This window comes from Phalacrocorax aristotelis, chromosome 19 (assembly GCF_949628215.1).
Source record: "Phalacrocorax aristotelis chromosome 19, bGulAri2.1, whole genome shotgun sequence".
NCBI lineage: Eukaryota > Metazoa > Chordata > Aves > Suliformes > Phalacrocoracidae > Phalacrocorax > Phalacrocorax aristotelis.
The window spans coordinates 7,289,984-7,302,442 of NC_134294.1; the positions used below are offsets into that span (position 1 = coordinate 7,289,984).

Sequence of the window (12,459 nt, forward strand, 5' to 3'; positions counted from 1 at the left end):
CCAGCATCAAGCTGAGAAGCAAGCAGCATTTAACATCATATAATGACTACATATCAGTTTGTAGCACATCCTGTCTTACTTCTTTGTGCTACCCTGGTTTACAAGCAGTTTAAAAAGTAATACACTACTTCATATAGAATTTTGATGACTTTGTAACTGCATATATGATAACGAAAGGCTTGTCATTCAAGTTCAACCATCAAAAAGACAAAGACAACTTGGTTGCTTGCTAGTATCCTGCTTACAGTTGAACTCTTCCCACCTTCAGGGCATAAAGAACAGGAGTTCCTATGTGTAATTGGCACACAACGATGGCATGAATCCTCTAGGCAAAGAAAAATATTCCTCTGATCAAAGATGAATGTGCTGGCTTTCTACTGCATTGTGAATTCTCATCTTCAAGGCCTTTTAACTGAAAACCATCAGAGTCCTATACACTTAGTTGGATTTAAGTATGCAGTATTGATGTGGTGTCATTCCAGCTTCCTACAAGTGCTTAAAATTAAGCACATCCTTAAATAGGTTGCTAGATTGCTAATATAATAATTATAGTGCACTCCCTTTCAGTTACTTCCCCCCTTCTATTTTCTGTGTAACAGATTGTTCTTGATTCATTTCCCTGTGCACAAAAGTTCCAATGTGCAGTCCAGTAAAGAAACCCTACGTGCAATCTTATTCATTCAATAAACTGAAACATAATATCACAAACTCCAGGAAGACATTCACATGCCTAAAGCCTTTTAAAAATTATTTTAAAATGTTTCTTATTAAGTGTGCTCCCAGTATATCCAGAATTTTGCATTTGCCAGTCTTATTCTGATACTGGGTGTCTCTTTGCATAATGCTTTTCCTATAGCAATGTATATTCTCACCTGTAGTTTCTTCTGGCTTGTAAAGCCAAAGCTGCTCTTAGATGTGAAGGAAGTAATTTAAAAACAAAGCTGTTGCTTTTATCAAATACTTTTTTCACATTAGCTCATAGGAAGTTAAGGTATCTAAAAACAGTTAGTGCTGCCTGTATTTTCATCCTTAACAGTAAGAAAATTATGTTGTTTGCTTAAAATCCGGTATAGAATTCTCAAAAGATTTTGAGATGCTGAAAGAAAGGAGAGATTATATGCTTTTTATAAATGCCAGAAAAGATAGAAAGATATTGGGACATTTTTGGTTTTGTCTACATAGAAAATTAAAGTTAAGAATATGCTACTGCAGGTCAGGGATGGAATTTTCAAAAATTAAAAGGAGAAAAAGACAGCTCGTTTCCAGCCACCGTATCTCTTCCCTCCATTCACAAAGTAACATTTCTGTTACATCAATTTCTAAACAAAACTACTTCAGTTTATTCCACTCTGAAGTTACAGTTCAGGCTGAAGTAAATCCATTAAGATAACGTAAAAATCTCAGTGTAATCTGGGAAGCTAAGGAATGAATCGCTTTCTGGAAAGAGTCTTGCCATTTAAAAGGAAAAAAAGGAAAGAAATATAAATACCTCTTGCTAACTGTTTTCAATGAATGTTTATTCTATCTCACATTGTCTATTACTGTGGGTATCTGAACATACTTAAAAAAAAAGAGTCACTTACTATGCATCTCTTGGCTGTACATTTCAATGGAACAGAAAAAGAACCCGTCTGTGCCATAAACATGACTTCTCCTTCCAGAGTTTCATTTACCTAGAAAACAAAACAAACAAAAAACCAAAAACCACCCAACTGAGTAATTTGCAAAGATCTCACCTATGTAGTCTGATGAAAAATATTTTCACTCGTTCTTTGAGTAACTTTTTGATCTGTATCTCCACGGATTCTACATTTCCACTTTAAAAGAGTCTTTGGTAACTGCCTGGCTAACTTGAGCTAGGCAGTATCATAAACCTTTCTGTTTGGAGCAAGTTTCAAAGCATACTCCAAAGATACTTAGTGACAGGCGTTCTTCTAAAATGTGCCCTTAAAATATGCCCTATTCCAATTTAACAGAGCTTGAACATGCACACAGCTGTCCAAGGGCAACAGTCCCTCTTCTAGAAATGCAGTTTGTTTCCTTGTTAACAGTTAATAAATTAAATTAATGACATTTTTAATCAGACGAGTGGATTATACTAGGATTCTCACCAGGGTGTAACTTGGCACTCAGATGCACTTACCATTGGCTTAAACGTTACCACCATTTCACAGGACATTCCAGCGGACATTTTGCCAGGTGGGTCAAAACTATGGAGATAATTAACATAAAACTCCAAATTAAACCTATGTATGAAACATCCAGCTCCTATTGTGGTAACAATGGCAGATTTCCGTCTCGCCCCCCTGCCTTGGATTAATTACTTAGAAAAGTCAGAATGAGTGACACATGGATGAAAAGCTACAGAACCTGCTGCAACTGTAAAACTACAAAGGCTGATTCTTTTTTGAGGTTTTACTCAGAAAGTCTTACAGTTCTTTTAAAAGGCAAGAATTACTGCCTTCATGCTACAAAGAGCCTGTAGCCGAAGAGGGGAAGCTGAGGCCGACTGGGGGGCCCATCGCCTGTTCCAACAACAAGGAAGCAACCTTCTCCCGTTTTCCATCCTGAGGGCTGCTCTGCAGCATCGCCCCTGTCCAAACAGGGGATGAAGGGCCGGGGGGGTGGTGGAAAGAAGGTAGCTGCAAACGATCGGAGAATGCGCTGCGTGATGCAAACGGTATCAAAATTATCCTAAATAGAAACTGCCACTTATTTCAATGCCTCATTTCATGGTGTCTGTGATGCAAGCAAAATGCCCGTCAGAAGCCAAGAAATCTCACAGCTGCACTCCAAATGAAATTATTAAGTTTTGGAGACCTATACCGCCTGACAGAAAGGGAGCTAGACAAGAGAGATAACTAAATGTTGCTGGTCACGGGAACACCTAAGCAAACTGAAACACGGAACGTACATGCTAATCACAATTTTATCAAAACAAAATTAAAACCAAACAAAAGCAAGACGAAACATTTTCAAACGAGAAAGGGAAACTGTTCCGAATTCAGGCGCTTAAGATGTGAATAGGCAATAGGCATCTGCTGACCTCAGAACAGACCCCTAGCCATTTCTCCTGAGAAAGACTTGAAGGAATAGCTCCTTCTATTTCAAACGTTACCTTGATAAAATATTTATGATTTAGAGCATAGGCCGCCCAACACACCAACACAGCCAGAACCACTATGCTAAGAACAGACTCCCATCACAGGAAGATGTAATAATGGTCATTATAACCACTAGAATATAGCTTTTTATTAGCAAATATTGTGTCTGCTGCTGATAACAGTTCTCGAGCATCATGTCTGTAACTATCTGTGCAAGTGATTTAGAGGAGAGCTGGTACCATGGCAGCTTAGATGTACTGGGGAGTCTCAAGGTATTCGGTAAAACTATTTTGTAACAAACAACTTATGTATGATTCTACTTGATAAGGACAAGCTTTATAGAGTGTAAGATCAGTGTCTGCAAATCTGGTCTGTGCTGTTCAAATTATTAATAATATGACAATGGGTGATAAGATCTCAGATTATTTTTGCCAGCTATCTATCTAGCAAATGTATGGGTAACAATTTATTTTTAAAAAATTGAAGTAATTCATCAGACATTGAAAAATCACCGACTCATTCCATTCACAATACTTGATGTTTAATTTATATTTGGAGAGTACTTTAAAAGGCAATTATATGAAGAAAAGACTTAGGCCTTTCGGAAGGGATCGTTTCATTTTTGGTCACCAATCAGAAGTACCGATTTAAATATGTAGTTGTCCAACATTCCAAATGAGGGGGAAAAATCAACCTTTGAGAGCAGGAAAAAAACTCATTTTGTCAGAAGAATAGTAGCTTCAGACTTTGTAATAGAAATTAAACGTGTCTTATAAGTGGGTCAAAATTAAATCCACATACATCATATCAAAACAAGAAAAAAAACATATTCAGCTGAGCACCAGAGCAAGTTTAAAAGCTTAAGTGCTCTGCTGTGTTGTGCTCAATTACCCATCTTCATTAGTCTGTGACTAAAGTGCTGAACATCTTCACCAGGATCTTCTACAGCAGCTGGACTCAGATTTTACAGCTCTCAAGTGATCACATTCCATCAACAACTGTGCTATGTTCACGTTCCAGTGTACCCTGGCAGGGACTAAGTGGGCAAGGAATGGCTTAACTATGCACCATAATTTTTCTTACCAAGCTGGTTAGAAATTCCAAGTGCAATCACTACAAAGGGGCAGTTGATAGTGAGCGTAAAACTCTCTCTGGAGTATGAAATCAGTTACTGTGGCAATACAACTCCTTTAGTTCACTGGGGTATGATCAAACAGTTGCAGAAATGCTTCCTTCGGGTCAGACAGCCGTAAGAGTTGAAACCTTAACTTTTTATGTAAACCAAATGAATTCACTCTGATGTCTCCTTATTTGACAATAAGCTTCACTTATACACGAACAAGAGCTTTAGCATTTTTTCACTTTCAGGCTAGACTACCATCAGGGTTTTTTTGTTTGTTTCAGAGTTCCAAGTAAATATATTATTTTCTTGACTTCATTTTTTTAGATAAAGCCAAGTTGTGGGAAGTAGTACTTTATATTTTTAAAGGCCTGAAATATCTCCAGAGAAAGCTAGTCTCTGAATTATTCTTAAAAAGAAACATTTTGGGGATACTTCCATTTGTTTATTTTTAAACAGTCACAATTACCAAGAGTTAAACTGAGACTAATTTGCAATCTCTCCCAACTGGACAGAGTACTTCATTATACAACCTGTCATGAGGACTGTATGAATGCATCGATGGGAAAGACCACAGGATTTCCATTTAAGTGCTTTGAGGTTGATTCCTTTATTTCATCAGCTTCTTTGCATTTAAACTTCAGCAGTTTTGTGGAAATTAGTGTGAATCAGGCTACAAAGGATGGCAGCCGGTGAGAGGTTTGCCTAGGCTTAAAGGCCTGTGTGGTGGCCTGGAAAGAAGCTTGGGTCCTCTTTAACTTCTTTGTATCTAAAAAGAGCTCCTTTTCCACTTTTTAAAAATGTCTGATATTTTTGGAAAAAACACTTTCTGCTTGTGGAGGGCTGGCAGTCACCACGGCTCTATATCGCTTTCCCCAGATTAGGGACTGGTCCCTTGCTACCCCCGCTATAGCAACCAGTGACATGCAGCTCAGGCGCAGTAAGCCTCTTACTTCTCGGCTCTGAGACACTGTTCCTTTCCTCATCACGCAAGAATGGAATATCATAATTTAGATATATTTACTGAAATTATTTCATTTGCTACAGAATTGGGTTACTTCTCCTGTTGTGGTACACAGGTAAAACAAGCAACGAGTCCACAGTTGATTTTACTTACTGAATACTGATGAAGTCCTTGAGCCAGTCACTGATTCCCACTAGTCTGCAGAAATTAATACTGTAGGATGCGTTTATCAAAACGATCTTCTTTTTGTAGATTTGACCAACATCAAAATCCTTGGAACACCAAACATATCAGGCGGTGGGAGTTACAGAAAGTGGCACTTACACATGCAATGACAAAACCAACTACTTTTACCACAGTAGGGACTGTGAGCACAGGCCTGTGTGCAAAATATTCTATAAACCCACAAAGCGTTGCCTTGCTCCAAACAAACCATTTTAAAACATAGAGCCTGTAAAGCCAGGAACTCATGCTTCACGGATGGTGCAACATCACCTGGGTTTGTGCACACCTCACGCACCACGCGGCTATGTCTTTTCCTGCAGCGAATGCCAAAGGCATCACGTCACGTTCGCGGTCTCATAGAGCTGTTAACAATTCAGACTGTGTGTGGCAACAGGTGTTCTGAACACAGAGCTAGGTGCCGCTGTCCTGCAAAGGGGGTCTGTTGTTTCCGTGCAAGGCACAGGCTCCCAGTTCCTACTACAGCCTGAACCCCCTGAAAGCTGTACCCCATGGCACATTCATTACCCCACTGGCAAGAAGAGTCCTGCAGGCTGAGCGGCAGCACATCTCTGATGTGCCCTAGGCACTAGCAACCTTTTCAAGGACAGAGAAGAACTAGGCATAGTGTTACACTTTCTCACAGTACACTTGTAAGTTACAATACAGAGAGAAACTGCAGCTCAGTGTCCTCGTGACGGCACAATATGGTCACTTGCAAACTGAAATCCTAAATGCGTTGTAGTCATGGCTTCTTTAAGGACATTATTTTATAGTAATAAGGTATGTACAAACAATATATAACAGTTACACTGCCTTTTAAAAAGCATGGAACACAGGCTAACAAGATGTTTCATCATTTGCTCACCTTTCTGACAGTATTTACAACCCCCTAAGTAAAGGAAATATTTTATAATTTGGACCTAAGTAGTAAAACTAAGTAGCTTATTTAATCTGATTGTAACTTACCTAAGAGATTGCTAGAGAAAAAAGCAAATACTGTTTCATGTTTGACTAAAGACTTATTAAACACAACAAAATTTTTTTTTTCTTCCCAGTGCGACAGGATTTTGATCAGGACATCAGTATAGACATATAGTAGGTGCATACGTCATCTTTACAGATGCTGTGCAGAATGGCCACTAACCTTGAAATGAATGCAGCTTGGTTTACTATAGAAAGTACCTCCCTTACACTCACGACCAGACACCATTTGCTTGCGAAAAATTCCAGTCTGGATTTCCTCCTTTTTTTTCTCAAAATTTTCTTTTTTCTCTACCCTTGTAGCCAGCTGCTCTGGATCCATCGCTTCTTTGGATATCTAATACGGAACATCAGTAAAAACCACCGCGCCTGTAGGTAAGTGTGATCACAGAATCCATAGCTCAAAGTACAAAAGTCTGCAAATGGAATCTTTCAGTATCTGGCCAGTCTCTTTCTATTTCTCTCCAGAGCAAAGTCAGCCTCCCAACCTCTATATGAAGAATTTAATTTACTCTCGGCTGCCTGTTCTGTAGCTTATTATCATCCCACACTCTGACATAACATTTTTAATGGCAGTATTAGCTCTTCTGCACTTAAACAGTTTTTTTGCCCTCAACTTCTTAAACAAACACTTATTCAGAAAAAAACCCAGCTAACTTCACTGGAGCATTTCAGGTACGGCCCAGTGCTTCTTTCATGCAAGTGTATGAATATGTCTGACATTATTTCCTTTTGATTGGTTTTGATTGGTCTGCTCTTAAAGGTCTACTAAATCTCAAAAAACCAGTATATACACGTACACCTTGGAATAACGGCTGAGATCTTAACTACACAACCCCACTCTCTAAGGGTGCATTATTTACCTCTGTTAGAGTACAGAATACTATTACTTTGCTTGAAGATACGCCTTTCTTGCCTAGTATGGTACAAAAAAGTTGTTTCCACCTAAGCGATCTGTGTTGCCAGCTCAAAAGAAAGTCATGTTTAGTTTTTTTAAACTCAAACAAGTGAACACGATGTGACCTACATCTTCACATATCTCTCAAATAAAACTGAAGTATTGTTTTCTCTTTAAGAGAACAAACACTACAAGAAGTGTTGAACAGCAAATGCTCTGATAATATTCTCACATCTGAATCTCTACATCTGTGTAATAAAGCCTGCATTTTAACTGCAACATAGGTAATTATTGGTTTTAAGCAAGGTTCCTCAAGCAGCACTTGCCAGTGTCATTACCTCAGATATATACAACTACTAGAGAGGCAAATGAAGCTTTTCTAATCCATTAAAATACTTTGATGGATGCTGTCAACATTTTGTAAAGACTACACAGTGAGTCAATTACAAAAGGATCTCATCCACATTTCTTTTTCTTTTCTACTTCTAATAAAAGACATCACAACATTTACCTTGTGCAAGCCACGTTCCTGACTCCAAAGTCCTGGGAACTCTGGTTCTACCAGGGTCTTGTCGCTCTCTCTCTCATCTTCCCCACTTTCACAGAGCACATCGGGGGGTATTTTTTCAGAAATCTCTCCTGCAGAAGCAGTTCTCTCACCAGCTGAGGAACCAGCTGACGGAGAGCACCACGACTTTTGCGAAAGAACATAAATTTTGAAGATACAGTTAAAAAGTACCAGAGGAGAGTTACTTCAACAGCTAACAGATTCTGAGGAGGTCTTTTAACACAAAAATGACAGGCCTGTAAAGCTCAGAGGCCAAAGATGACAACTTAGGTTGACCCCTTCTTAAGACACTGAATACAGACAAAATCTTATGTTAAAAGCATCTATTTGGCATTAACTGTGTACTATAGGAGGCTAAAAACTAGTCCTCGGTCGGTGTGAGAATACTGACTGCAGTTTTCAAATATTTTGTGTATCACATGGTGACCAAGGACTTTGTTGTTTTGCTGCAGTATGACCGTTTCTACCGACACCTCTCCCCCACCCCTTTTCTTTTAAATACCTAAAGATTGCATGAAGCCACTAGTTTCATCAGGGAATGCAATTCACTCCACCTCCATTTTCCAGGCCAGTACTCCCTGGAATACTGTGCAGATATAAAAAGAACCCATCCAGGAAGCTTACGTCTAGAGAGAACCGCTGTCTCCTTTCTAATACAGTGGAAACATTTCTCTTACGCTGACAAACTCTTCTGAATCCTTACTCAGGGATGACGGTAATTAAACACGAAGTGAGGGTACTTCGCATGGTTTTTGATGCTTGTTGTGATTTATGTGTTCAAAAATTCACCTCTTCTTACAAATGCCCTCAAAAAAAACCCACCCCACAGCAAACAGGGCAATGTCTTTATTCACCCAAGCACCAACAATCAAGAAAAGGGAGACTAACAGTCATTATGAGATCTAATGGAGAAATGACTTCTCATTTTTTCTGTACTGTCTGGTATCTGGTTGTTGTAGCCTGTGCCATTCAGAGGCAAAAGAATTCACTGCCCTGCGCCTTTGACAAAAAGTAAATCTAAAGACAGTTAATCCTTAGGCCTTTGTTTACCTGTGATATTGCTCCAGCTGAATGTTTGCAGGTCTTCTCAATATATCGCCACGCTTTCATTCTCCACACCGAAGAATCCTCAAGTCTACCAGCACCCTGAACTGCCTTAGAACAGGACTGACTTTTTTTCTGCTTGTGAATAGAAGCTTTTTCTTGCAAAATCTGAGATACGATCTCAATTTTTCTTGATTTTTGCTGTTCTCTAGAAGCTCTGTAATGCAATGTTGCAAGAAATATTAAACCAACCATAGCTGTCTACTAATAATCTTAACTACAGTCCAGGTTCTTTTGAGCCTTTAAGCTAAATAGCAAGTCTTGAAATGAGTGCAGTGGTAATTTGTGTCAAGACACCAGGCAATTCAGAGGCTATTTATACATTTCGTGGACTAAATATACTGAATTACAGCGTTTTAGAAGTTGAGGAGTTGACAAAGCATACTAGTCATCGCTACTGCAAACAAAGTTTTTAAATAATTTCCCTAACCTCATTAGCTATTTAAAGAAAACTGCCTGTCTGAAATCCAGGGGGATTTAATAAAGGGAGGAAGAATGGTTAAAGGTAAGGACATAAGTGCCGAACTTGGAAGATACGAATTCAAAGCTATGTATGACTACAAATTCCATGACACACTGGGTAGTGTGAGAAAACTGACAGTAGATAATTTATTCTCAGTTTTAATTCCAGCAGTTTAATGCACAATTTCCTGAAACAAATATCCACACTAATGATCGCTTTTAATATAGACTTTCACTTCTTCAACTAATCCATACAAATAATTACTGATTCTGAATAGGAGCAAAGAAAATATAATCTCTATTTAAATACAGGCTACTGCCTACTGAAGCACTTTAATGTCTGAGTTTAGCCTCGTGATGCACCACTGCAGCGCATAAATGGCATTGTATTTTTGATGTGGTTTTTTTTGAAAATCATGGTACAAAAGCTAATCATGGCTACAAAGACATAGGAACGGTATTCTGACCCACAGTGCTACCTGCCTTAAGTATAAAGCCATCCCTGGCTCCTGCGATCAGGTCTTTACAAATCTTTTTATAGGTGATATACAGATTAATGACATAATAGGTTTAATGACTACAAAGTTATTTTCTATCGCATATAACTCAGAAATATTTATTCAGGCTGAGGAAACTGAGACTATCCCTTCACAGAAACGGAGAAATGCAGTACCCTGGGAGAAATAACTAAGCGGTCCTTCAGAAGATTAGCAGGATGGTAGCTGAAATTAGAAAAGAACTGCTGTGAGAAACACGACACAGCTAGCATGAAGACTAACAAACTGTGATCTCCCTTGGCCTGCAAAGGGAAACAGTGAAAGGGAGAAAGCAAGCAAGGCAAAAATGATTAAACTGAGAGTTGGATATTTCCAGCAGATCTCTACAAACTGATATGATTATTTTATTAACATGATTCTTGGAACATATTTAGGGATAGCTGAAGTGGTGTTATGCACCTACCAAGACTGAAGCTTTATTTAATCAAAACTTAAGACTTACTGAACCTTTACTTATTAAATCTGTAACATTTGCGACAGGTAGCAGAGCCAGCGTACAGAAACACATACCTCAGCCACCCTCTGTTTGGTATCTTAGCTCAAATTCATCTTCGTAAGTGGTTAAAAACAATAATTAAGCTTTGCTCTGGAGCAGATGGGATAGAGACACATTCCTATCAACTTTACTACAAAGGCAGAGGAGTAATTTCAATCAAAAAAAGCACAAAGAAGAGTAGCTTGCTTCTGACCTTCCCGCAGCACAATCTTGCTGAGATTGTCTCTAAAAGCCTAAGAAAGCTACTCAATTTCTGTAGGGACAGTGTTCAGGATACGCAGAAGTACAGTGACTTCAGGCATCCAGTTTAGGTTCACTGAATTTCCCTCCTGAAGCGGTTTTATCTTCTTTGCACTCATCATAGAACATGGGCTCCTAACGTTGGTTCTCTGAATAATACCTGAACTAGAAGTTCAAGTCGCTTGAAACAGACTATAAAAATATCACACACCCAGAGTATAAGAATGAGTTCAGTCCCTTGAGATGGCACCACAGATGTTATGTTTTCACAATCCGATTAAGAGCTCCAATATATTCCTGCATGAGCATCAGTAACGGCTGAGTTTGATATAGATATGAACACTTACTGTTTCTCTTTTTCATGCTCTAGCAGTCGTTTATGGAGAAAAATTTCCTTGGCAACATTGCCTCCTTCTGCCAGGATAGCTTCCCTCATTTTCATCTCCTGCTTCTTTGCCTCAAAGGCCCGTGCTTTGTTCCAAACCTGGAGAGCTTGGAGCTTTTCCTGTGAAGCCATACAAACCACAGTTACATATTTGATTCACCTATTAATGAATATAAAACAGAGCGTCTAGTGTCGGTCCCCTTATCTAAGTATAAACTTGTGTAGATTTCTCTGAAGTAGAACTGACTGTTTTCAATACACGCATTAGTCATGGTGTGCTGAGATGCAGAAAGCTCTGACCAGGTCAGGGCTACGTCTTCACCCTTCTGGCCTGCCCTTGAAATGCTACTCAATGAAGCAACGTGAAAAGCTACAGCTCTAATTAAATTAGTATTAAATGAAGATCTTTCCTTCAGATTCTACAGAACACAAGAGAAAAGTAGCATACCTCAGAAATTCTTAATTTACATGATTTAATTTCTTAAGTAACTGGTTTCCTTCTGTATGTCCTCTCCATATGAAGTATTTCTGCACTGGGATCCAAATCATTGGAAATGCTTCTGGCCCAGTTTTCAGAGAACTTATGCATGATTTTCAAGACAGTTACCCTAGCAGAACAACTAGACTGTTGACAGAATAAACTCCATAAGCACAAGAGTCCCAGTCTGCCCATACAAATCTAACACCATTACTCCTACGGTTAAATTCTCCCCAGTTTCAAGAGAGATTTATTTGGTTGGTGATCTGACAGCATCACACAGCAATTCTGCAATGAAAACTGAAATGACTTTCATTAAAACCTAGCAGCCTAACAAGTCCGTTTCTTCCTTCCCCATCTCCGCCGCAGCAGCAGTACCCTATTGGAAGTTATGCTGTTTCTCAGGGAAAGCACAGCTTGTATCCTTCTCTCCATATGCTCCTGAGTTTTCACTTCTTCTTTTGCATTTTTTTCATGAATTCTGTAAGCAAAGTAAAATCTTTCAGGCTCATATCCTGGAAAGCTTTTAGTATTAGAATGTTTAACCTGACAAGTAGTAATTGTCAATGTCACCATTCTTCCTCTAAGCCTCTGTGTTTACTATGATGCTGGGTGTGGGTAAAGCGGAACAGTTGGAAGACTCTTCTATATATGGTACTGCTCAAGTTACAAGTGCCAACAGGCTTTCAACTAGTTTGCTCAACAACTTTTTTTTAAAATTTTGAATATGAAGAATGTGTTCCACATTATGACATATGTCTAGTTGCTAAAATAAAGAATTCAGGTGTTGCTCATATAACCAATATCTAAACAATTATGTAGCGAACTTTACACGAGCCAACCACTTGTACCCACACTGAAAATAAACCCTAAAACC

General features: G+C 38.8%; 2 protein-coding genes across 2 annotated transcripts in view; one reads left to right on the forward strand and one right to left on the reverse strand.

Moving 5' to 3' along the window:
- Positions 1-12,459, forward strand: part of LOC142066629 (uncharacterized) — an 86,354-nt gene that overhangs the window by 64,423 nt on the left and 9,472 nt on the right. Inside the window, exon 5 of the transcript XR_012663750.1 lies at positions 6,698-6,769. The gene's annotated coding sequence lies outside the window, so the exon portion shown is untranslated. The remainder of the gene's footprint in view (positions 1-6,697; positions 6,770-12,459) is intronic.
- The window catches only part of CFAP74 (cilia and flagella associated protein 74), a 95,727-nt gene that overhangs the window by 28,735 nt on the left and 54,533 nt on the right, over positions 1-12,459 (reverse strand). The window contains exons 10-17 of the mRNA XM_075114291.1: positions 11,961-12,063; positions 11,067-11,224; positions 8,911-9,121; positions 7,804-7,986; positions 6,558-6,731; positions 5,342-5,460; positions 2,144-2,210; positions 1,584-1,673 (exon numbers count right to left, since the gene is read on the reverse strand). Coding sequence (XP_074970392.1) covers positions 1,584-1,673; positions 2,144-2,210; positions 5,342-5,460; positions 6,558-6,731; positions 7,804-7,986; positions 8,911-9,121; positions 11,067-11,224; positions 11,961-12,063 — 1,105 coding nt within the window. The remainder of the gene's footprint in view (positions 1-1,583; positions 1,674-2,143; positions 2,211-5,341; positions 5,461-6,557; positions 6,732-7,803; positions 7,987-8,910; positions 9,122-11,066; positions 11,225-11,960; positions 12,064-12,459) is intronic.